Below are 22,458 nucleotides of genomic sequence, written 5' to 3' on the forward strand. Positions count from 1 at the left end.
GAGCAATTCACTGAACAGCATTGAATTTTGATGTCTAAATTGCCTTATTATTGTTGATCTCTCATGCAAACAGGCAGGTTAATAACAAATTGATGACGACTACTCTTAATGTCACGTTTCCTAACTTGATTTCAAGAGATTAGGAAAAGTTTCTTCTTCGAAAAAAGAAAACCCAAACTAAAGTATCTAGATTTAAGTACATCAATGAATATAAGAATCCATAAAACATTTGCATGACTTAAAGAATTAATCATTAAATCAACACCCTATATTATTTTTTATATTGAAATTCGATCTTTTGTTATTAGTTTTCAAGTTCAAATTCATAATTTATTTTGTTTCCAACATTTAAATAAAATCAAAACAATTCTCAGATAGTTAAGATAATTTGGACGTTTAATCTCTTGAATGCAATATTTAGTCTCTTGATCATTATAGTAACTTAACCCATACACTTGCGGTCATCAAGCACCCTCACTTCCGTGGGGTCCACATGATTGATTACGTTTACAAAAAAGTATATGTGACATTATAATGGACATTATAGTGAAGAGACTACGTAAACACAAACGTTAAAAGTACTTGTAATTTAACGTGTATATATATACACACACATATAACCTACTGATCACCTTCCCTCTTCCACATGTTGAAGTACTAAAACAATGAAAAGGAGAGAAATTTATGGAGAAGTTTCAAAGCGCTGCCTAGCTTTCTGTAGAATCCAAGTACTCCTTTGATAGGCTTTACATCTAGCTCACTCTTCTTCAGACTTTGCAATTATATTTCTCCCATCTTTCTTTGACTATATTCCCATCTTTGAACTTTTTATTTAATTTTAAATGAATTTATCATTGTTGTCCTTCTATACCAAGCTAAATTTGAATAGGAAAAAAAAAAACAAAACATGAGAACAGCAACCTCAATATATTACTGTCAAATTCCTGTCTTTACATCAAAAGAAAAGTTCCAAAAAAGACTAAAAAAGCAAAAACCCCATTAGCAGAGAAGTCTACAGGCATACTAAAAGAAAGTGGAGCTCTATACAACTTATGAAAAGATCATTCAGGGCCAACATTGAGACTTCAATACTGTGGTGGAGGATAAATTCCAGGATAAGGACCTGAGCAACAACACACACAGAAGCCAAGTTTTAGTTGCATTATAAATTACATTTGATAGAACGTTTAAAACATCAAATTAGACATAAATTTACCTGGAGGATAGAAGGGTGAGACTTGCGGAGGTGGTGGGTAAGGACCAGGAGGATAAGCCGAGGGAGGCGGCGGGTAGGACGTGGGAGGATACCCAGATGGATATGGGGAGGAGTACATGGATGTTTGATAGGCTCCGGAGCTGGGTGGGTAAGAAGGATAGGGAGATTGAAATGATGCATAGGGTGTAGCACTAGGAGGAGGGTAGGCTGTTGGATGTGGCAGTGGCATTGTAGCATACGCGGAAACTTGGGGTGGAGTAGGTGCATGAAATGGTGGTGCCGAGGGTGCAAAAGTTGACGATGGTCTCTGTAATCAAAACAAATAGGTCATTCGTTTGCCCATGAATGTTATACATATAGAAACAGTACTAAACTGTTGTTGACCAATAACTAAAGCTATAATACAAATTCCACTTACATTGGCATTTGCAAAATGTAATATCAGTCGTACTTCCCCAGCATGTCTACAACAAGATGAAAGTGACGGTTAAACTTTTAGATTTTGGACTAATGAGAAATGATGTTATTTGGTGATGCTTGTCGAAATATCATGTCATAATGATAACGAAAACATCTGACTTCCCAGATGATCCAGACAAATCACAAATAGCAAAATGAATCTCAAGCAGAAGAGTCGTTATCATTCAAAACTAACAAAAATGAAAAGAAATCAAACCCTCTAGGGGGTTCTTGTCAAAAGGTAATTGAATCAAACATTCACCCAAAAGATGGAAAGTATTTGCTTACAGGGGAGCAATTTCACCATAGGATAGGGAGGGTAATAGGAAGAGGGGATGGCTATACCAAACTCGATAGTTCTACGATACGAACATCCTAACCTTAAAGCATAGAAGATCCATGACATGCAAAGCCCACAGAAATATTTGCAAAGCATGGCTATCAGAACATATGCCTTTAGTTATTGAGAAACTACATCGAGAAATAAGGTGGAGAACAAATACAATACCCATAATCAACTCCCACGGCATAAATAATAAATTCAAGGTCATGACCAATGTTAGACTTAATTGCCTGAACTCACTTTATGCGCAAGAAATCAAGGGATCATAGATATCTATTTTCAAAACAATTATCTGCTTATATTCCAAAAAATTTCTTCCAAACAATGGTCTAGTGATTTCTTATGTTCAAGTTATCCTACGCTTCATGTTCTTTGTGGGAAGATAAAGTTCAATTGTTCTAAAACAAGCCAAGAAAACAGAACATTAAGCAAGAACTATTTCATAAACAGTAACATGCAATAAACAAAACGTCGAGCCACAAATTGCTTCCAAGTCAAAGCTTCTAACATGATTTTAAATGTGAAAATTTTATCAAACAAATTCTCAGTAGTCATATCATACAATACCTGCCAGTTTTAGTTTGAAGTGACCATGAACTATCGTCATACCCTTCGGCTAGAACTTTAGCCAACTGGATTCTGTGAAACAGAAAATTCAAAACTCAATACCCCAGATGGAAAATCTTAACAATAGGTTAGGTAAACAGATGATAAGATTGACCAGCCACACGTCAAAAACCAAAAGGAAGATAGAACATAAATCTTACTTTCCATTGCCAATGAAGTCATCATAAGTAACTGTATTGCTGTTCCAAACTGTGACATTAATCTCTCTTAGCCCTTCAATCAGAGAAAACACAAATTTCTCTTGGAATGTGGGATTTCTTCCACCATCTATACAATGTCAATCAATTTCACATTCAGTTTAAGATCATCCTCTCAGATCTAAACAGATTAAACCAAGACCAAAAAACAGAACAAGGAACATCCAAAATCAAACCTGTGCAAGTGGTGGTGCGAAACTTTGTACTACCATATTCAAGGCACACATAAGGATCCTGCCTTGAAATCCATTCCGTATCTTTCAACTTTGTGCATCCAATAACTAACCCAAAACAACAAAAGAAACAAAACCCAGAAACGAAATCAACTTCTTTTTTTCCTTTATGGAAAGGAAGAGTAATTAATAATCAAACCCAATTTCAAAACAGAACTAAACAAAACATACCGGTGACTTCAAGAGGTTGACCCTGAATGGTATACGTCGACATAGAAGAATCAAAATTCAGCTGGGTATAATTCTAAAGTCGACTTTGCCCTATAATTTGTTCAAAACTTTTACACTTTTCTGAAGAGACCCAGAATAGAATATTCACAGGAGAGTTCGAACACAACCCACAAAAGAAAATATTGAATCAAGTTCACAGAAGCAGAATGGAATATTAAAAAAAAAAAAAGAAAGAAAGAAAGAGTATTGTAACCCACGAAATCAAAAAGAACAACCAAATCGAATTCCGAAAGCTCCTCCTTTTGCAAAATAAAGAGATAATTAAGATACCCAAAAGATTAAGATAAAGAGAGGATTTTACTTTGTATAAAAGGAAGAGAAGACGGCGTCTGAGGCGCGTGCTGGGTTCTTCGAGGAAGGAAGCAGAGAGATAATAGAAAGAACCTGAGAAATCGTTGGGGTTAAGGACGAAGAAACTTGAGCCCGTCAGAATTTCTCTCGCAATTATGATGCCGCGTCTGCCATTCGAGGAACTTTTCAACTTTGCATCTCTCTTCTCATACGGAATTAGAAATTATAAATATTATAAAAATAAATAGATGTTTTTTACTTTAAAAGTCACATGTTAAATTCATGTTATCTATGTAAAACTACATTTTACTTTTCACTTACATTCGGTGGATCTTAAAATCACATACATTGATGTAAAATTTACCCCAAATTTTTATTAAATTTTCATATTATTAAATTTTATAATTTTAGTTATTTTATTTTATTATTATATTATATTTTCTCTATATCCATTGTGCTTCTCAATTTCACAATACATTATCAGCACGAGCTTCTGTTGCTTCCATCATTGAAGGTAGGTCCTAAAGATAAGTCGACTTTTTTTCCTCTTTATTATAATTAATAAATTAAATATTATTTTGCATATTTAGTATATATTAAATTTCTAATATAAATACAATCTTTTGTGACAGTGTTGTCATGACATATCTTACAAAATTAGAATTCACAACACTTGACATTAATGGTAATAATTATTTGTCATGAGTGCTCGATGCCGAAATTCACTAAGATGCTATGAACTTCAGAAAAACAATTAAAGAAGGAAATACGACATTCAGTCATGACAAAGCAAAAGTTATGATTTTCTTTTCTCATCATCTCCACGAGGGATTAAAATTGAATATCTTATAATATAATAAAAGATCTCTATATCTTGCAAAAAAATTTGAAAGAAATGTGTGATCATCAAAAAACTATTATTCTTCCTAAAGCTCGTTATGAGTGGATGCATTTAAGGCTACAAGGTTTTAAATTAGTAAGTGATTACAATTTTGCATTATTTAAATTCAATTCAAAATTGTTGTTATGCGGAGAGAAAATTACTGATACTGATATGTTAGAAAAGATATTTTCTACATTTCATATCTCGAATATGCTCCTACAACAGCAATATCGAGAGAAAGGTTTTAAACAATACTCTAAACAAATTTCATGTCTTCTCGTGGCCGAACAAAATAACGAGTTATTGATAAAAAAAAATCACGAATCCCGGCCAATTGGAACAACATCATTTCCTAAAGTGGTTGCTGTGAATGTTAGTAATCGAGGTCGAGGTCGTGATCGTGGCAGAGGAAGAAATAATATAGATTTTCATGGTGATCGTTCTAATCATTCAAATTAAAAAAAAATACACAAAATGATGATCACAAAGGAAAAGTTTCACAAGATAAGAGTTCAAAGAGTGTTGAAAATAAATGTTTCTGATGCAAAATGATTGGGCACTAGTCACATACCTGTCCTACGTCAAAATACTTAGTTGACCTCTATCAAGCCTCCCTGAAGGAAAAGGAGAAAAATGTTGAAGCAAATTTTATCCCGTATGACAAATTTGGATGTGATAGACTTCTTTGAATCTCCCAAAGAAAAGATTGGTACAGTTGATAGAACATCAAGCGTTTTTTTTTTTTTACTTTAAGAATATCTAGACTTAATGTTATTGTTTTCTTTTATCTATTTTAATATTTTTTTAGTAGCTTTTGTATATGTTAAGTGTTGCTTTTCTTATTGTAATTATTTTCTTTAATGAAGAAATATGAATCATTTTCATATGTTGGGTGATTAAAAAATGAGCAAAGAAGATCTATATCTAGCAGACAGTACAACTATATACTCAATACTTACAAATAAAAAATACTTTCTCAAATTGACAATGCTAAAAGCAAAAGTAAATATAATATCCGGTTCTGCAAACTTGATCGACGGTTTTGGAAAAACAAATATTATTTTGCCTAGAGGAACAAAATTTACAATTGACAATGCATTATTCTCTAGTCAATCAAAGAAAAATCTTCTAAGTTTTAAAGATATACGTTGCAATGGTTATCATAATGAAACTGATAGTAATAATAATGTGGAATATCTATATATTATCTCTATTGTCTCAAATGAAAAACATATATTAGAAAAGTTGTCTGTTTTATCTTCTGGATTGTATTATACTCATATACGAGTAATTGAAACATGTGCAACAATGAACCTGAAGTTCATGAATATAAATATATTTGCTATTTGGCATGATAGATTGGGTCATCCAGGGTCTATAATGATGAGAAGAATTATTGAGAATTCAAATGGACACTCCTTGAAGAATCAGAAGATTCTTCAATCTAATGAACTATCATATGATGTTTGCTCTCAAAGCAAATTAATATAGACCATCACCAGCTAAAGTGGTAACTGAATCACCTGCATTTTTAGAACAAATTCATGGTGATATATGTGGACCTATTAACCCATCAAGTGGATCATTTAGATATTTTATGATATTAATAGATGCATCCAGTAGATGATCACATATGTGCTTATTATCAAGTCGAAATCTTGCATTTGCAAAATTACTTGCTCAAATAATTCAATTAAGAGCACAATTTCTCGATATACAATTAAGATCATTTATCTTGATAATGCTGGTGAATTTACATCCCAAGATTTTAATAATTATTGTATGTCAATTGGGATAAGTGTTGAACATCTTGTAGCTCAGGTTCATATACAAAATGGTTGAGTAGAATCATTCATAAAATGTTTGCAATTAATTGCAAGACCATTACTTATGAGAGCTAAGCTTCCTTCATCTTTATAGGGACATGCTATTTTGCATGCAGCATCACTTGTACGTATTAGGCCAGTAGCTTATCATAAGTACTCGTCATTACAATTAGCTTGTGGTCATGAGCCAAATATTTCCTATTTGAGAATTTTTTTTTTTTTAGATGTGTAATATATATTCCAATTGCTCCACACAACGTACTAAGATGGGTCCTCAAAGGAGGTTAGGAATATATGTTAGATAGGATCACCCATCAATTATTAAATATCTTGAACCCCTGAGGAATGGTGTATTTATTGCACGATTTGCTGATTGTTATTTTAATGAGACAATTTTTCTAATATTAGGGGGAGGAATTAAGAAATTGGAAAAAGAAATTATATAGAATGCATCGTTATTGTCTCATTTGGATCCCATACAAATCAATGTGAACTTGAAGTTTAAAAAATAATTTACTAGCAAAACATAGTAAATCAATTACCAAATGCATTTATAGATGCAAAAAAAGTAACTAAGTCACATAGACCAATTGCAAATGTTCCATAAAAAATTGATGTCCCTACGCAACAAGTTGTCACTAATGAGTCTAGAATACATTAGAAGCATGGTAGACCAGTGGGTTTCAAAGATAAAAATTCTCGAAAACAAGAAATAATTAATAGTAAAAAAGACTTGATTGAGAATGTAAATACACATTAAGAAATCTTCGACATGATTAGTGACGAAGATGAAATACCTAAAGATAATAATGAGATTTCAATAAACTAAGTTATGATAGGAAAAAGATAGAATCAAAGTAATATAGTTATTGACAACATTTTTGCGTATAACATTACTCTTGATATTATATCTGAAAATGAGGATCCTGAATCAAAATCTGTTGAAGAATGTCGATATAGAAAAGATTGGCTTCAATGGAAAGAAACAATCGAGACAAAATTAAACTCACTTTCAAAACCGCAGATAACTCACTTTCAAAATCGCAAATTTTTTTACCAATAGTCCGAACACCAGAAGGTGTCAAACCTATGGGATACAAATGAGTTTTTGTGAGAAAAAGAAATGAAAATAATGAGGTCACAAGATACAAAGCAAAACTAGTTGCACAAGGTTTTTCACAAAAACCTGGTATTGATTATGATGAGACATATTCTCTTTGATGGATGCAATTACATTAAGATTTTAATTGAATCTGACTGTGTATGAAATTCTTGATATGCACCTTATAGATGTAGTCATAACATATGTATATGGATTTCTTGATAATTATATTGATATTAGAATCCCATAAGAATTTAAAGTACCTGAAACATATACATCAAATTCTTGGGAATTATATTTAATAAAGTTACAGAGATCACTATATGGATTGAAGCAATCAGAAGGATGTGATACAATTGCCTAAGTGGATATTTATTGAAAGAATGAAATCAAAATAATCCAATATATCCGGTGTTTATAAAAAAAATTACAATCAGGATTTACTATTATAACTGTATATGTTGATGACTTGTAGAATATCGTAAGAAATAATTTGGGATGAAAGATTTCAAAAAAAGAAAATTTTGCCTTGGTTTGCAAATTGAGCATTTAGTAGATGGAATATGTATTCATCTTTCAACTTATACATGAAAAAAATTTTAAAAAAATTTTATATGGACAAACCACATCCATTAAATATTCCAATGGAAGTCCGTTTATTGGATATAAAGAAAGATATATTTCGACCTCGAGATGATAATGAAGAACTTCTTGATCCTGAAGTACCATATCTTAGTGCGATTGGTCCATTTATGTACTTGCTAATAACACAATACCAGATATTGCATTTTCAGTAAATTAATTAGCTAGATATAATATTCTCCTACAAAAATACACTAGAACGAAATTAAGCATATACTTTATTATCTCCGAGGAACAATCGATATGGGTTTGTTTTATTCAAATAAATCAAATTTTGACCTAGTTGATTAAGCAGATTCTGGATATTTATTTGATCCACACAAAGTTAGATCTTAAACAGGTTATTTGTTCACATGTAGAGGAACTATGGCGATCAGTGAAACAAACCATAATGGCCACTTCCTCAAATCAGGCTAGAATTTTTGCAATTCACGAGAATTCACGAGACTAGTTTAGAATGTGTATGGCTAAGAGCAATGACTCAGCACATTTCTAAAACATATGGCTTGTCTTCTAATAAAAATCTTCCAACAGTATTATACGAAGACAACATAATTTTGGGCCCCGCTAGGTGTCGCGAGACTGCCACGGGGCCCAATTTTTGTGCGCGAACCTTCCGTCACGAAAAAACGCGAAAACGGACCAAGGGTTAAGAACTATAAAAAAAAGCCGTGTGTTATACAGTTTTGGGAACGGAGCTCGTTTGTACCCCAAACGGCCCCCAGGGCCCCATAACCCAAATCAAATGAGGATATATTAAAGGAGGTAAAATAAAACATATTTCGCTTAAGTTTTTTTACACTCATGATCTTGAAGAAAATGGCGACGTCACTGTACAACAAATTTGTTCGAAAGATAATTTGACAAACTTATTTACAAAGGTATTACCAACCGTAACTTTTAAAAAATTGGTGCATGACATTGGAATGTGGCGATTCAGAGATCTTAAGTGATGTTTTCATGAGAAGAAGTAAATATATTGTATTCTTTTAGGAGTATATATTATATGAAATATTTACTCTTTTTCCTTCACTAGGGTTTTTCCATTAGATTTTTCCTAACAAAGTTTTAAAGAGACATATTTCATATATGTGTGGGTATGTGTCAATCTTCATGTTGTCCATTTGCCTTGTAGTTAGTTATTCATGCTTGATGTGCATGTAAGACCACATCTTAGTTGCCATCTTGCCTATAAATAGTGGTATTTGATGGATCTTAAAATCACACACATTGGTAAGAAATCCACTTCAAATTTCTACTAAATTTCATAGTTTTAGTTATATATTATATTTTCTCAATATCCGTTGTTCTCATCAATTTCACAACAGAAACGACATTTTTCATTATTGATTATACTTATACTTCTATTATAAAATTTAATTTAATTTATATTATTATTATTATTTTTATTTTTATTATTATTATTATTATTTCAGTTCTGTATTAATTTTCAATTGCAAACTTAATAATAAAAATTTGACTAAATTATAAACATATTTGAAAATTTGTTATTTGTTACAAAATAATATTACTTTTGCCATTTCATAAATATTTTAAAATTTCAAATAAAGGAAAATAAGTCTACTTATTTACAAAATATAGTAAAATTTCACTATTAATCAGTGATAGACCGTGATAGACATCTATCATTAATACAAGATAAAGGTTGGTGACAGTGACATTTTGTTATATTTGAAAATATTTTCAATAATTTTATTATTTAAAATAACTATCCTAAAATTAAAAAATCAAAAGTTTAAATTGAGGCCAAAAAGATTAATAATAAATTTGATTTTTGCAAGATGATTTGTTTTAGAACAAAATTTCTTTGGAGAGATTCAAACCGACCTTTTCATCGAAATTATATAGCATTTGAGCTAATAGCTATGCTCAAAATCCATTTCGATAAAAAAAAAAAAAAAAAAAAAAAAAGGCTAAGCTCATAATTATAATATATATTATATATTGTGAATATAAAATTAATTAATGTCTTGTTCTTTCTCCTCACCAACCTTTACTATTTAAAGTAAAAAATAAAATAAAATGTATTTAAGAATTTAAACTTCATGTATTGCACATTAAATTGAACTATAATTAATATTCATTCTTATTTTTTCTTACAAAGAAACTCGTACGTTTTGGTGTTGTGCAAGTAATTCCACATTTGACTTGGACTTGGCATTTGAAGTTTTTATCCTTAAAATACTCCTTCATTGCTTGACCCATTAACACCGTATTTATAAATTATAAATTTTAGAGTCATATTGACTCGGTTTGTTTCTATTTTATTATGTTAAAAGAATATATAAATCAATATAGTTTCTCCACTATATGATTTTAAAATTTTGTAATGTTTATAAAAATTGTTAATTTAATTTAATTAGATTGGAGTTGACTTATCAATCGTAGCATTTATATAATATATGTTTTTTTTAAAAATGGATGATCTTTTGTGATGTTGATGTTTCCAATTTATAACTATGATAGTTTCATGTCATATGACTAAGTCCAAGTCAAATTAGATATTTGTATTTTGACCATAAAACTGATATGGAACTTTAATAACTAAATACAAAGAAAATTACTTTATATTACTAAAATTACTTTATATTACTAATATTTTGAATAAATTTAATAATTTAGTGAAGAAGGCCTAAGAATCAACTAAAACCAGTTATTTACTTTTTCTGTCTACTTTATAGGAAATGGTTATAATAAACATAAAAGGCGTATATGAATTTCATTATCTTTTGCATGTGGCTCCTTCAATATTGACATTTTTAGGAAAACTACAAAAGCTATATATGAATGTTAATATCCAATTTAATCAAAATTCACCTAGATCAACAAATTGAAAAGTTTAAGCATTGATTAATCATTTTGGTTTTTGAAAATTAAGTCTATAAACGCTTCTTTTATCTCTACCTTTTTTTTTTTTTTTTTTTGCATGGCTATCTACTTTCTATCTATATTTTCAAAAATTAAGTCAAATTTTAAAAACTAAGGCCTCGTTTGATAGCCATTTTCGGTTTTTGTTTTTAGTTATTGAAAATTAAGCATATTTTCTCCTCATTTCTTACCATGATTTGCATCTTTCTTGTGTACAATGGTTGAATTCTTAGCCAAATTTCTCCAAAAACAAATTTTTAAAAGCTACTTTTTTAGTTTTCAAATTTTGGCTTGGTTTTTTAAGCTATTAGTAAAAAGTAGGTAACAAAAGAAGAAATTTAGAGACGAAAGTAGTGTCTAAAGGCTTAATTTTCATAAATAAAAAACCAAAAAAAATAAATAGTTACCAAACAGGGTCTAAGCAGTTCTTAAAAAATTATTTTGATTTTTGAAATTTGATTCAGAATTCAACCTTCTTACATAAGAAACATAAAACACATAGTAAGAAATTGAGAAAAACAAATACAATTTTCAAAATTAAAATTGAAAAACAATGTAACTATCAAACGAGGTGATGAAAATGACCATAGGATAATGAATATATTTAAGTTTAATATTTGTTTAGTTAGTTGTTAATTCCGATTAATTAGTATTTTAGAATTAATTAATTAATCTATCTTATTTTCATATATAAATAGCCAATTTGGGATTGTAATAGAATTATCCATTTTAATAGAACATTATTCTTTAGAAAGTATTTTCTCATTTTAGAGATGAATTCTCCTTATTTGGCCATAATACTTATTCCACTGCACCACGAGGCTTCGGTGTAATGGAGTTAAATGGAAGAGTTTGTTGTACGTGTATTACACACATACATACATCCCAACAAAGAAAAACGAATAGCTTAAATTTTGGAAAGAGTACCTTTTTAGTCCACGAGTTTTTTGGAATAAGTGCATTTGATCCTTGAAGTTTTAAATTAGTCATTTTAGTCCCAAATTTTCAATTATTTAAATGCTAATATAACTTGCTAACTAAGTTGATTATTTGGATTTAGATTTGTCTCGTGAAGTTTGTCTCTTGAAATTTGTCTCCTGAAATTACTTCATGAGAAATAAACTCAACTTCACGTCATTTCTGTCTTTTGTCTCATTAAGTTCGTCACACAAGACAAACTTCACGAGAAATGAACTCAACTTCACGTTTTTTCTCAAACTTCATGAGAAATGAACTCATCAAACTCCACGTCATTTTTGTCTTTTATCTTGTGAAGCAAACTTCATGAGACAAACTTCACGAGAAATGATCGAATTGTTTTTAACGAAGAGAACCTTTTAAACCTATTATTGAAAACTTAAAGACTAAAATGGCTAATTTGAAACTTGAGGGACCAAATGCACCTACTGCAAAAACTTAAAGATTAAAAAGATATTTTTTCCAAAATTAAAATCCATTTCATTTGTCCACATGGCCAAAGGCACTCTACAAGATAAGACAAGCTGATTCAGCAAATTACAAGCCTAAATGACAGAAAAACCATGTCAAACAGTCTTCTGCACTTGAGCTTTATTGAACTTTATAGAACAGTATCGTCTTCAAAACGAACTTAAATAACTTCTTTTTTTTTTTTTTTGACATGCTATCTCAATTCAACAATAAACCAGATACTGAGACAGACTTTGAATTTACAACCCAAATGAATGAATCTTAAGGTTCACCTGCAGCACGGTTTTTATGTACAGACGATGGGCCGTGGCTTGGGGCGAATAACATTGTGCCTTCTCATTTAGTCACTCTCATAGTCTTCGTCGTCGCCAAATGTGAAAACAGAAGCATCAGCAGCCATTGCCTTGAATTCACTTTCTGAGTTTGGAACTTCTGGGAGAGAATCAGATCTTCCGACTCCGTCACCTTTTTTATCGCTGGCAGGAGCAGTCTGTTTAGCACCACCATCTCCCAGGGAAACTTGCTTTGTTGCATGTGATAAACTCGCAACATCATCCGATGAAGTCATACTCGTTTGAGATTTAGATGTTGTCTTGACAGCTGATCCTTCAGCCCCTGAACCAGAAGTTGCCTCCTTCTTGCTCTTTGAAGAACCACCTTCTGATTCACTATCAGAAAATACATCATCTTTATCATTAGTTCCTGATTTTCTGTTTTGGTTCCCAGAAACTTCATTTCCATCCGCTGCAGAAGGTTTTGAGCCTGAGCTTTCATCCGACTTTTTGGTAGTATTGTCCATGTTGGGTGACGTATCTACTAGAACAACCTCCACCTGAAATCCAGGGGACGGTAGTTTCCTCTACAAAAAGCAAAATAGGTATTTTTTTAGAACGGTAAACACGTAACAACTCGTAATAAGTATAATACCCAGTTATTTACACGACACAATTAAACTTCAGTACTCACCTTGTCGAACCCATCAAGATCATTCGTGTAGAGCATTTTCCGATTTTCAGTCATGGTTGTGTTTAGCCAACTGAAAATAAAACAGATCAGGTAAACTCAACTGAATTCCTTTACACTACTTAAAAGAAACCCAAGAAGCCGAGTGTTGGGGAGCGGGATTCAGATCATTTACCAATAGAAATCTCCTTGGCGGTCATGGAAATGAACCTTAAAGTCCCCACACAACTCAGCTAGACCAGGCTCCCCAGGCAAGGCGAAGACCATTATCCCCTTCTTTGGTGCAGTAAACCAAAAATCTTCTGGCTACAGATATTAACTACGTTAGTGAGGCTTACAAAGGACTATTACAATAATGTCTAAATAGAAAAAGAATACATTCATTTTTTTACAATGTCTAAATAGAAAAGGTCTTATTCTTTAACATTTTCTTCAATGTTCTTTTTGAAGTTATAGTGACAGAAGTACTAAGATGCTAAACGGAAGGGAGCATAAGCCTGAAGTTAAAAGTTTGTGCCTTTTGCCTAAGCTCCTAGGTGTTGAGAAGGGAAGAATCGTTTTATTCCAGCCTATCCTGTGTCTTATTCTCGTAAGAAAGGAACCTTTTCTTCATTCCATCAATGTTTTGAGGAAATTCTTTGAATTCAGATTCACTTGAAGAAAGATATGAAAAGCTTTTTAGTACCCTCTTATCAAAATGTAGCCTTTCCACCACCTATCTTAACCCAAAATAACCATAGTCTTCACTCCTTTGGATCCAAATATAGGTTTAACAAGAGGAGTTGTTCACTCGACAAAGAACCCTACACCTCATGGTAATGTCTCTCATCAGACTCCAAGGTAAGTTTGAGTGGTGTGGAATCAGTCATTCAGCCCGTGGATCTCAGTATCGAGGCCGATGTTCTAAGAAAATTCTTCTTCCGAAGCTTTCAACTCACTATTTCCAGATTAAGACAAGACGACTCCTATTCCTTCATCCATCCCGGCCAAATTTTCTCCGTCGATAGAACCATGTGGTCTTGAGTTTCGTGAAATTCCTTTGGCTTAAGAAAGAATGTGCAACGGCTTAGCTTTGGAAAGTTTTGTTGTCTTCTATGAGGTTATTGATCGACTCACGTGAAGAGCATTTTTACTTCTTTCCTGGGGATGGTTCTTCCATAGCTTCTTTTTATGGGAGTTCTTGAAAGGATGAAGAAATTTTCAAGTAGTGCAGATTTGGCTTGAAGTTTGGAGTTTGATGGAATCAATTTATTTGATATTGAGAAGCTTTCTCATTTTGTTGCAACAGGTTGCTTGTGGTTGGTTTTAAAAGGTTATTTGTTGATTGATATTTGGTGATCAGTTATTGGATTTCATTGGACGATTTGAAATAGCTATTGGTTTTCGGTGTTTGATGGAGGCCTTAATCATAGGTTACATCATTCATTCACAAGCTCTCTAAGTCTTTCAGACAAAGATATTAGAAAATTCTTGGTTCTTTAAATGTATATTTATTTTCTTGGTTAATCTTTACAAGTTGTATTATACTTTCTCTCCCTTCCAGAGTTCGTATCCTAGAACAACATTTGTTCTTTTTCATAAATGAGAAGTTATTTCTTGTTAAAAATAATATATATGGAACTCTGATGCCAGAAAGACAGAAAAGACTTTGACTGATACTCTCAAAAATCTTAAACTAGATCCATTATTGTTTGCAAGTGAGGCTATTCTCAGTCCCCTACTTTTGAAAATAATCAAATACATACCGAGAGACTTTTGGTTCTTGGATGCATTTTAGTGGAGAACAGAACACCTGCCAATTAGGGAAAGCATTAGAGCAAACTACTAACATTATTTGGATTCTAGATATTTTAAACCCCATTGATAGTTTCATTCTATGCTTAAAGACGAGACTTAAAATCAAAATTAATCATCAAAAGTAACAAACATAGTTAAAAACTATGAAGCATGGACACAACTAATTTCAGACACGTGAATAGACGTTTGGGACACTGCCAGGACATGCCTGAAATTTTTTTTAAAGAGAAAATGGTCCAACCTTTTACATTGGACCCAAATAGACCAAATCAATTATATGTTAAACTAGATTTAAAAGAACAAAAGAAAAGACCATTTTTTTAACCAAAGATAAAAAAACATAAACAAAAAAAAACTGAAGTCAGAAACCTGAACGTTTCTATCTCCTATAATTGTTGATTAACTTGACATTCTGTGTCTTTTTTTTTTTTTTGTGGTGTGTATTTAGTATTTTATGTTAAATTTATCTATATTGTAAAAATAAGTAATAAAAAAAAAAAAAAAGAGTGTATCCCCGATGTATTTGTGTCTTAGTTTTTTTCAAATTGGCGTATCACCGTGTCGTATCGTGTCCGTGGTCCGTGTCCGTGCTTCTTAGTGAAAAATAAAGAAAACAAAGGCAAGGACAAATATGACACCATAAATTATCGGAATAGTGAACTTCTTGGCTGAAAGGAGAATTGTAGATATACCATTATGGTCAGATACAGTAATGGAAGGCCTGATCCAATATGGGCATCTGTGGAGACGAAACCCTCTAAGCACACACCTGCAGAATATTTAATGTGAACATGCTAACTGTAAAGGAAAACAAGAGTAATTGAGAAATAGGAATGATATTAGAGATAAAGAATCATACCTGCGACTGGGAGGATTTTCTCCATTGAAGTATGTTAGAATACGCTCAAAATATTTGACATACCTCTAGAAAGATAGAAAACGATATTATGATAATATTTTAGAAGCTTTTGACATATGAAAAGACTTGATACAAAATTCTCTGAAGGTAATTTTCACTAACAATCTGACTTGGTAAGATCAGGCCTTTGCCATCAAAACACCTTCTCTGGTTGTAGTATTCGATGGATTCTTCAGCGGTTGGAAAGAACTGCAAAAGAGGCAAGCATGCAAAAATCAAAAAAACAAAAAAAAAAAAAAAAAACAACAGAATTAAGAGAGAATCAATATGGAACATTTTTCCATAACTTCCCCAAATTTTTAGATCTAGACAACAAATCCAAACCTTAAGAAATAGAAGAAGACTGGAAATCATCAAGCCTGTCCTGGCCATTCCTGCCTTGCAATGCACAACTACTACATTTTCAATATCATCCTTCAGCCATGAATAAGCACTTTGGCAAAATGATATTATGAGTTGAACTGGCGGACAGTTATGGTCATCAAAAGGAAAACAAGCCACCTGAAGAAAAATCCCAGATTACCATCCATGTCAATTTTTCAACTATCTAGAGAAAAACAAGCGATCTAGAAAACAATCTCAAAAAAACAAAAATGGAAAAAAGAAAAAAAAAAAAAAAAAAAAAAAAAAAAAAAACCCAATGACGTATATGCTTGAAAGTATCAATTAAAAGGGTCTTCTTAAAATCTTTCAGATGAACCAAAGAAATTAAAGATTAAAAATGTCAAAAAGAAAACAGCATATAAATTACATAAATGTACATTAAAGTAAAGAACACACGATATATTCAAATATACTATAACTTTCACTCAGCATGGGAACCGAGTTTCTGGTCGAGAGAACCCTATTGGAACTACAATTAGTAGTTTTCACGTTCAACAAACCTTATTTGACTGCTTGTAATGCTTCATAAGTTTCATTATGAAAAGAATTTGTGACCCCACCCCCATAAAAACTCAGAATATTAATGATAATAAGAGATCATCACGAACCTTTCCTTCAAATAATGAAGCATCATATAGCCTCTCCGAACAAAGATTATATACTTTGTATTTTCCCTGCAGATAAAATAAGAATACAAAACATGAAAACATGAAATGGCAAATCTACAATGCAGATCAATCATGGAAAGACGATCATCTGACAACAGAGTCCAAACGATAAGTAGTTTAAAAAATGAAATGTATCGGGAAAAAATTAAAACAGAAAAAATGCATATCATGGACAAATCCATACATACCTTGTGATGTGTTTCAAAGAACTTGATGACTTCTTCCATATGGTTCCTGTAGAAACCCTGCCTCACAAGTCATATATATTAGAATATCATTCAAACAGAAAATAATGTAAGTCATACAACACGAGTAACAGGGAATAACCTCAACATAACCGAAAAACCCTGAGCTCATGTCACCAGCAGGAAAACCCATAGCAATGATATTTTCAGTAATATAAGTCATATCCAAATCAAATCCACCTTCCTGTAAGAAGAGAACCTTTATAATCATATCATAATAACATAAAAGTAAACACGCATAAAATGTAGGGAATACTTTAACCAGAACCAAATAGTCTTCTCTATATGTTATATGATATCACATTTTGTATTATAAGAAAAAACAAACAAGCATCTGGTATTCCCATTACTCTTATTCATTGATACAAAAAGGAGAACAACGGGACATAATGTACATATTAGAAGTCTAGAAGTTTACATTACATACACACTTACTCAATACTAAGTCAATAAATGCTGTTAGACATATAACATCCAATTTTAGTCAGACAGATATAACTGCTGCTTGAGGTCCAAAATTTGCATTTTCTGCTTTCATTAAAAAAATTTAGAATGCCAAAATGCAAATTACAAACTTCTGCAATCACATCACTACTCCGCGAAGACTGCAAACATAAAATGTTATCTTCCTCTGATCCAAAAACAAATTAGGTTCAGCCATATGTACTGTAAAGCTCAGACGAGAAAATAGTATATACATATATAACTAGCAGTAAAAACTTATAAAATGGTCACATAAGAAAGAAGCTAATGGTATGTGGGAAAAACCTGGTATCTTCGCTTATTTTGGGAGACAACATGACGAGCTTTAACTTGTACAGCCTTTACAGCACTCTTTGAAGAGTCAACCAACCCTCTTGTAATTGATCCCACAAAACTGGGCTGGGCAGGTTTAGAAGTTCCATCTGGGGAATCATTAGGTGGAGCAGATGATTTTGGAGACAAGTTCAAACCTAAGCCACTAGTAAAACGTGCAAAAGCTGACTTCCCAGCAGCATTATCAGTCGCTCCAACTTGTGAAGCTGACTGTGGTTGAGAAATTTTCAAGTTTTTCGCCCATGAAGTTATGCCACTTGGAGATAGCTTAGATGTTGCATCACGGGCTACATTATCCATTCCAGTGGTAGCAGGAGCCTGAGGCCGTACTTCTGGCGGCTTAGTTTCCGAGGAATTAACAGTAGGTGATGTTTGGGAATCAGTAGAATTTGGATCCATTATATGACTAGAGATAGTGTCAAGAACCCCACATAAGCATTACTCCTCGTCTGCAGGAAAAATCACCATGAGAAAACATAGAAGACAAAGAAGCATTTTAAAATGATCATCTTAGATAATGCCAAAGGCAAAAATCCTCAAGCTATACATAACAAGCACAGAAATGCCATCAAATTCAAGGAGCAAGAACACTTCCAGTGGAAAAATTCATTTCGTTTTCAGAAAGACAGAGAGAGTCACAATTAAGCTACCCTGCCGCTGTCATCATTATCTCAAAACTACAGACAACTCTTTATTAAAAAAGAAATCCATAATTAGAAACAAAAACAAAATTGAGATCAAAATTCACAGAGAAATAATGAACAGGGGAAAAACCCATTAACTATACCATCACAAGATCCAAGAAAATTAAAAACACTAACAGAGTGAATAAGTAAAATACTGAAATGAACCCATTAGAATCAAGCACAAAGAGTGCAATCTCATCTTACCCAGAGAAACACAACAATAGCTGAACAATCCAAGGCGAAAAAGGGTGAGAAATTTTCAAAGAGGGAAGTCGATTTAGGGTTTCGAACGTGGGAGGGAGCAACAGAGAGAGGGAGGTGGAGCGGTGAAACTGAAAATCGCCGTGGTTTTGAAGGAATGGGTGAAAGGGTCATTTCGTTCTCGACACGGTCCCCCAGTCAATGCATCGTGTGGTGGCGATCTAGCTTTGGTGATGATCGAGAAATCGGACGGTGCAGACGAATTCATGCTTGGAATATAACAACGACCGTTGGATTAGATTACTTATTATTTTAACCGTGGATAAGTTTGACCCAGATGTGTCCTGTCCGCTCCCAGGGCCTTGGCGTTTCGTTTCCATCTTGCGATTTTTTTTATTATTATTTTAATGCTTTTTGTTAGTGTAGGCTTTTAAGTTACATTTGTTGCATTTATTTTTTCATTTATATATTATGTTACGATTTAATGGCATCATGTTTGGATATGCCTACATTTTCTCTTTAGTCTTTCGAGAAAGAAACTCTTTTTCCTTTTTATTTCCATTCAAGGAGAAATCGCAACAAAACCACTTATGGTACTAAATCACTCTCATTTATAATTTAACACGTTATTATTCATTTATTCTGTAAATTTTACATCAATTTTAAATTATATTTTTGTTGTAGCTATTGAATGGAGGTAGCGTAGTACAAAAACAATTCTTCAATGAAACTATTAACCTTTGAATGGTAATAAGTGTGTTATCTATGGAAGTTATGTTTGAATCAACCACTTGAAAGAAAATTTACTATCTTTTTTTTCTATATCATTTACATTTTATAGACATTATTATTATTATTATTATTATTATATATTTTTTAATTTAGCAACATGTTGATTGGATTTTTTTAAAACAAATATCACAAACAATTACATATCCAACGAAGTGAAATCAATCATAACTACCCAACAAATCCAAATAGGGAAATTATCCCACCAACAACGAGAATCCTCCTCATTTGCTGTCCAATGAACAATTCCATCAGCTACCATATTCTAGGATTGTTAGATTTGACGTCTCCTTTTGTATCCCCATGAATAGAATGCCTTCCTCACAAATTTCACTGATTTATCTATTAAATCACTAATTGACCCAAAAGTTTAAACTGATGGTTGAAGGTAAATTTAATTTTACATCATCTAACACTTCTCAGCTGTGAGCTTGAAATATGTAGAAAAGTCAAACAAAAACAAGTGAAAATCAATATTAAATAAAGAAAAATAACATTGCAGGGACTTAAACACACAGTGACCTCTTTGGACCACCTACTTTGATACCATTTTAAATCGCTAATTAAACCAAAAGCTTAACTTATGGATGAAGGTAAATTTAACACAGAATCATCTAACATTATCTTCTTCCTCGCCCGTTAATAAACGCACAATAATCATATTGTCCAACTCCATTGCTAGATGCATATGTACCAATGAACCCACCCCTAATTAGTTCGAACTTTAACCATTTAGCTTAAAATATATATATTTAACTAAATGAATTATAAGTAGAAAAAAGAAATTAGTAATCAATCACCCATCAACATGTCATTATTTTAAAATGAATGAAATAATAATAAATTATTAAAATATGAACGAATTGTAAATTGATATGCATCTCAAATTAAGGTCAACTTAGGTCATATAGCAATTAAACTGAAAATGCTGTAATTTGACCTAAAGTTCAAAGCTCAAAAGAGTTGGGGCTAGTTCCAACAATGTCAGTAAAAGGTTAGGCTCAGTCAAAGAAGCTCACACAATACCCATGGGGCTCTATTAGGAAATATCTTCATTTTAGAGTTTTTGAGGCATTCATGGAGAACCTATGGATTTTGAAAAGAAAAAATAGAAAATCATATAGGGAACTCACAAAAATCAGATGACTCTTCAAGATACAAAAACTTGACCAAGTTTGCTAAAGCTAGAAGTAATTAATATTAGGTTAAAAATCACTTTTAGTCTCTAAACTTTCATAAAAGTAATAATTTAGTCATTGTACTTTCAATTTTATAACAATTTAGTCATTGCATTTTACTGTGTAACAATTTAGTCTTTGTACTTTAAAATTTGTACCGATTTAGTCCTTATTATAGAAATTAGTGTTAAGATTTAATGAGATTTATTGCATTAATAAACCGATAAATTAGTTAGAGACTCGATATTTTTACAAAATACAAAGTGTAAATCATAAAATAATAAAAATTGACATATAATTTTGTTTTTTTTTTTTTTTTACGTTAGGGAATAAATTGTTGCAAACTTGAAAGCATAAGGATTAAAAGTCTTATATACTAAAGTTCAAGGACTAAATTGTTGCGAAATTGAAAGTACAGGAACCAAATCAATACAAACCAAAGTTTAATGGCTAAATTGTTACTTTCATAAAAGTTCAGGGGTAAAAGTGTTTTTTAATCTTAATACTATTACAAATTCAAGTTGAATTTCATGAACTAAGGGTGTGCTTGGAATGTATTTTCAAGTATTTAATTTAAAAAATAAGTCATTTTTGTAAGAAATTGGACTGTTTGGTAACCATTTATAATATCTTTTAAAGTACATTTTAATCGATTTTTATTAAAAATGTTTAAATAAAAATGAGTTTTTAAAAAAACATGTTTTCCTTAATTCAATTCGAACACAAAATTTGTTGTGAGAATGTATTTAGGTTGACACAATTTCATGTAACTAAGTAATAAATACATGTTAGTGAAATGTTGAAGTTTTAATTAAAAGTTTGAAAATAGTATATAAATTTTTATTAATGTAATAAATAAATATTATTTAAACTTAGTGTTTGTTATCATAATTATTTAAAAGTAGTAAAATAAATCATTTTCAATAATATATAAGGTACTCACAAAAATATTTTAGTGGATACAATATTTTAAAATATAATATATATAATTGATATTATAGGTATATTTATAATTATTGTTTATATTAAAATGGCGTGTCTCATGTCTCTAACCTTTTTTTTAAAAGGTGTAGAATTGCAATAAAATAAAGTGGAGCTCATAGTTCAAAGTTAAAGGCACATTCAAACCACAAAACATCAAAGGAATTAAGTGAAGAACAAGCATTAAACAAACAAACCAATTACATAGAAAATACACACACAACTAAAGAAAAAAGTCCTAGAGAGGAGAACCTACTTGAGTCCCCTCGATATAAGCCCCAAGCTATTGAGAACAATAAAGAAAAATCTCAGACCGCACAATAGGATGCAAGGTAGCTCCATGAACACAAACATTATGTTCGTGCCAAATATGATAAATAAATCATGCTAAGTGACTTTCCAGACCTTATGCCTTAAACGATTAGCTGCATTAAAATGACAAA

The 22,458-nt window shown here is 31.7% G+C and overlaps 2 protein-coding genes across 6 annotated transcripts; both read right to left on the reverse strand.

Moving 5' to 3' along the window:
* Positions 1–908: 908 nt before the first annotated feature.
* LOC120078576 (Calcium-dependent lipid-binding (CaLB domain) family protein) lies at positions 909–3,833 on the reverse strand. 5 transcript variants are annotated; one of them, XM_039032854.2, is made up of 8 exons: positions 3,608–3,833; positions 3,247–3,366; positions 3,019–3,123; positions 2,786–2,912; positions 2,586–2,657; positions 1,635–1,680; positions 1,217–1,523; positions 909–1,123 (listed from the first exon to the last, which is right to left on the reverse strand). In XM_039032854.2, exons 2-8 carry the CDS (start codon positions 3,287–3,289, stop codon positions 1,086–1,088), a joined length of 738 nt encoding a protein of 245 aa, XP_038888782.1. In that variant the 5' UTR covers positions 3,290–3,366; positions 3,608–3,833; the 3' UTR covers positions 909–1,085. The 5 variants fall into 5 exon arrangements, with proteins under 5 accessions (XP_038888782.1, XP_038888784.1, XP_090170345.1 ...); XM_039032856.2 differs by having other exon boundaries at positions 3,247–3,336; positions 3,608–3,830; XM_090314219.1 differs by having other exon boundaries at positions 3,247–3,336; positions 3,504–3,796.
* An 8,621-nt stretch (positions 3,834–12,454) lies between these two features.
* PEN2 (PTEN 2) lies at positions 12,455–19,263 on the reverse strand. The gene is made up of 13 exons (XM_039032190.2): positions 19,071–19,263; positions 18,133–18,629; positions 17,447–17,548; positions 17,308–17,364; positions 17,060–17,125; positions 16,392–16,568; positions 16,170–16,256; positions 16,008–16,072; positions 15,841–15,917; positions 15,097–15,143; positions 13,527–13,657; positions 13,355–13,424; positions 12,455–13,247 (listed from the first exon to the last, which is right to left on the reverse strand). The coding sequence occupies exons 2-13, from the start codon at positions 18,577–18,579 to the stop codon at positions 12,729–12,731; spliced, it is 1,845 nt and encodes a 614-aa protein (XP_038888118.1). The 5' UTR covers positions 18,580–18,629; positions 19,071–19,263; the 3' UTR covers positions 12,455–12,728.
* Positions 19,264–22,458: the final 3,195 nt, after the last annotated feature.

Source organism: Benincasa hispida, chromosome 5, assembly GCF_027475165.1.
Source record: "Benincasa hispida cultivar pf3 chromosome 5, pf3_genome.v1.1, whole genome shotgun sequence".
Lineage (NCBI taxonomy): Eukaryota > Viridiplantae > Streptophyta > Magnoliopsida > Cucurbitales > Cucurbitaceae > Benincasa > Benincasa hispida.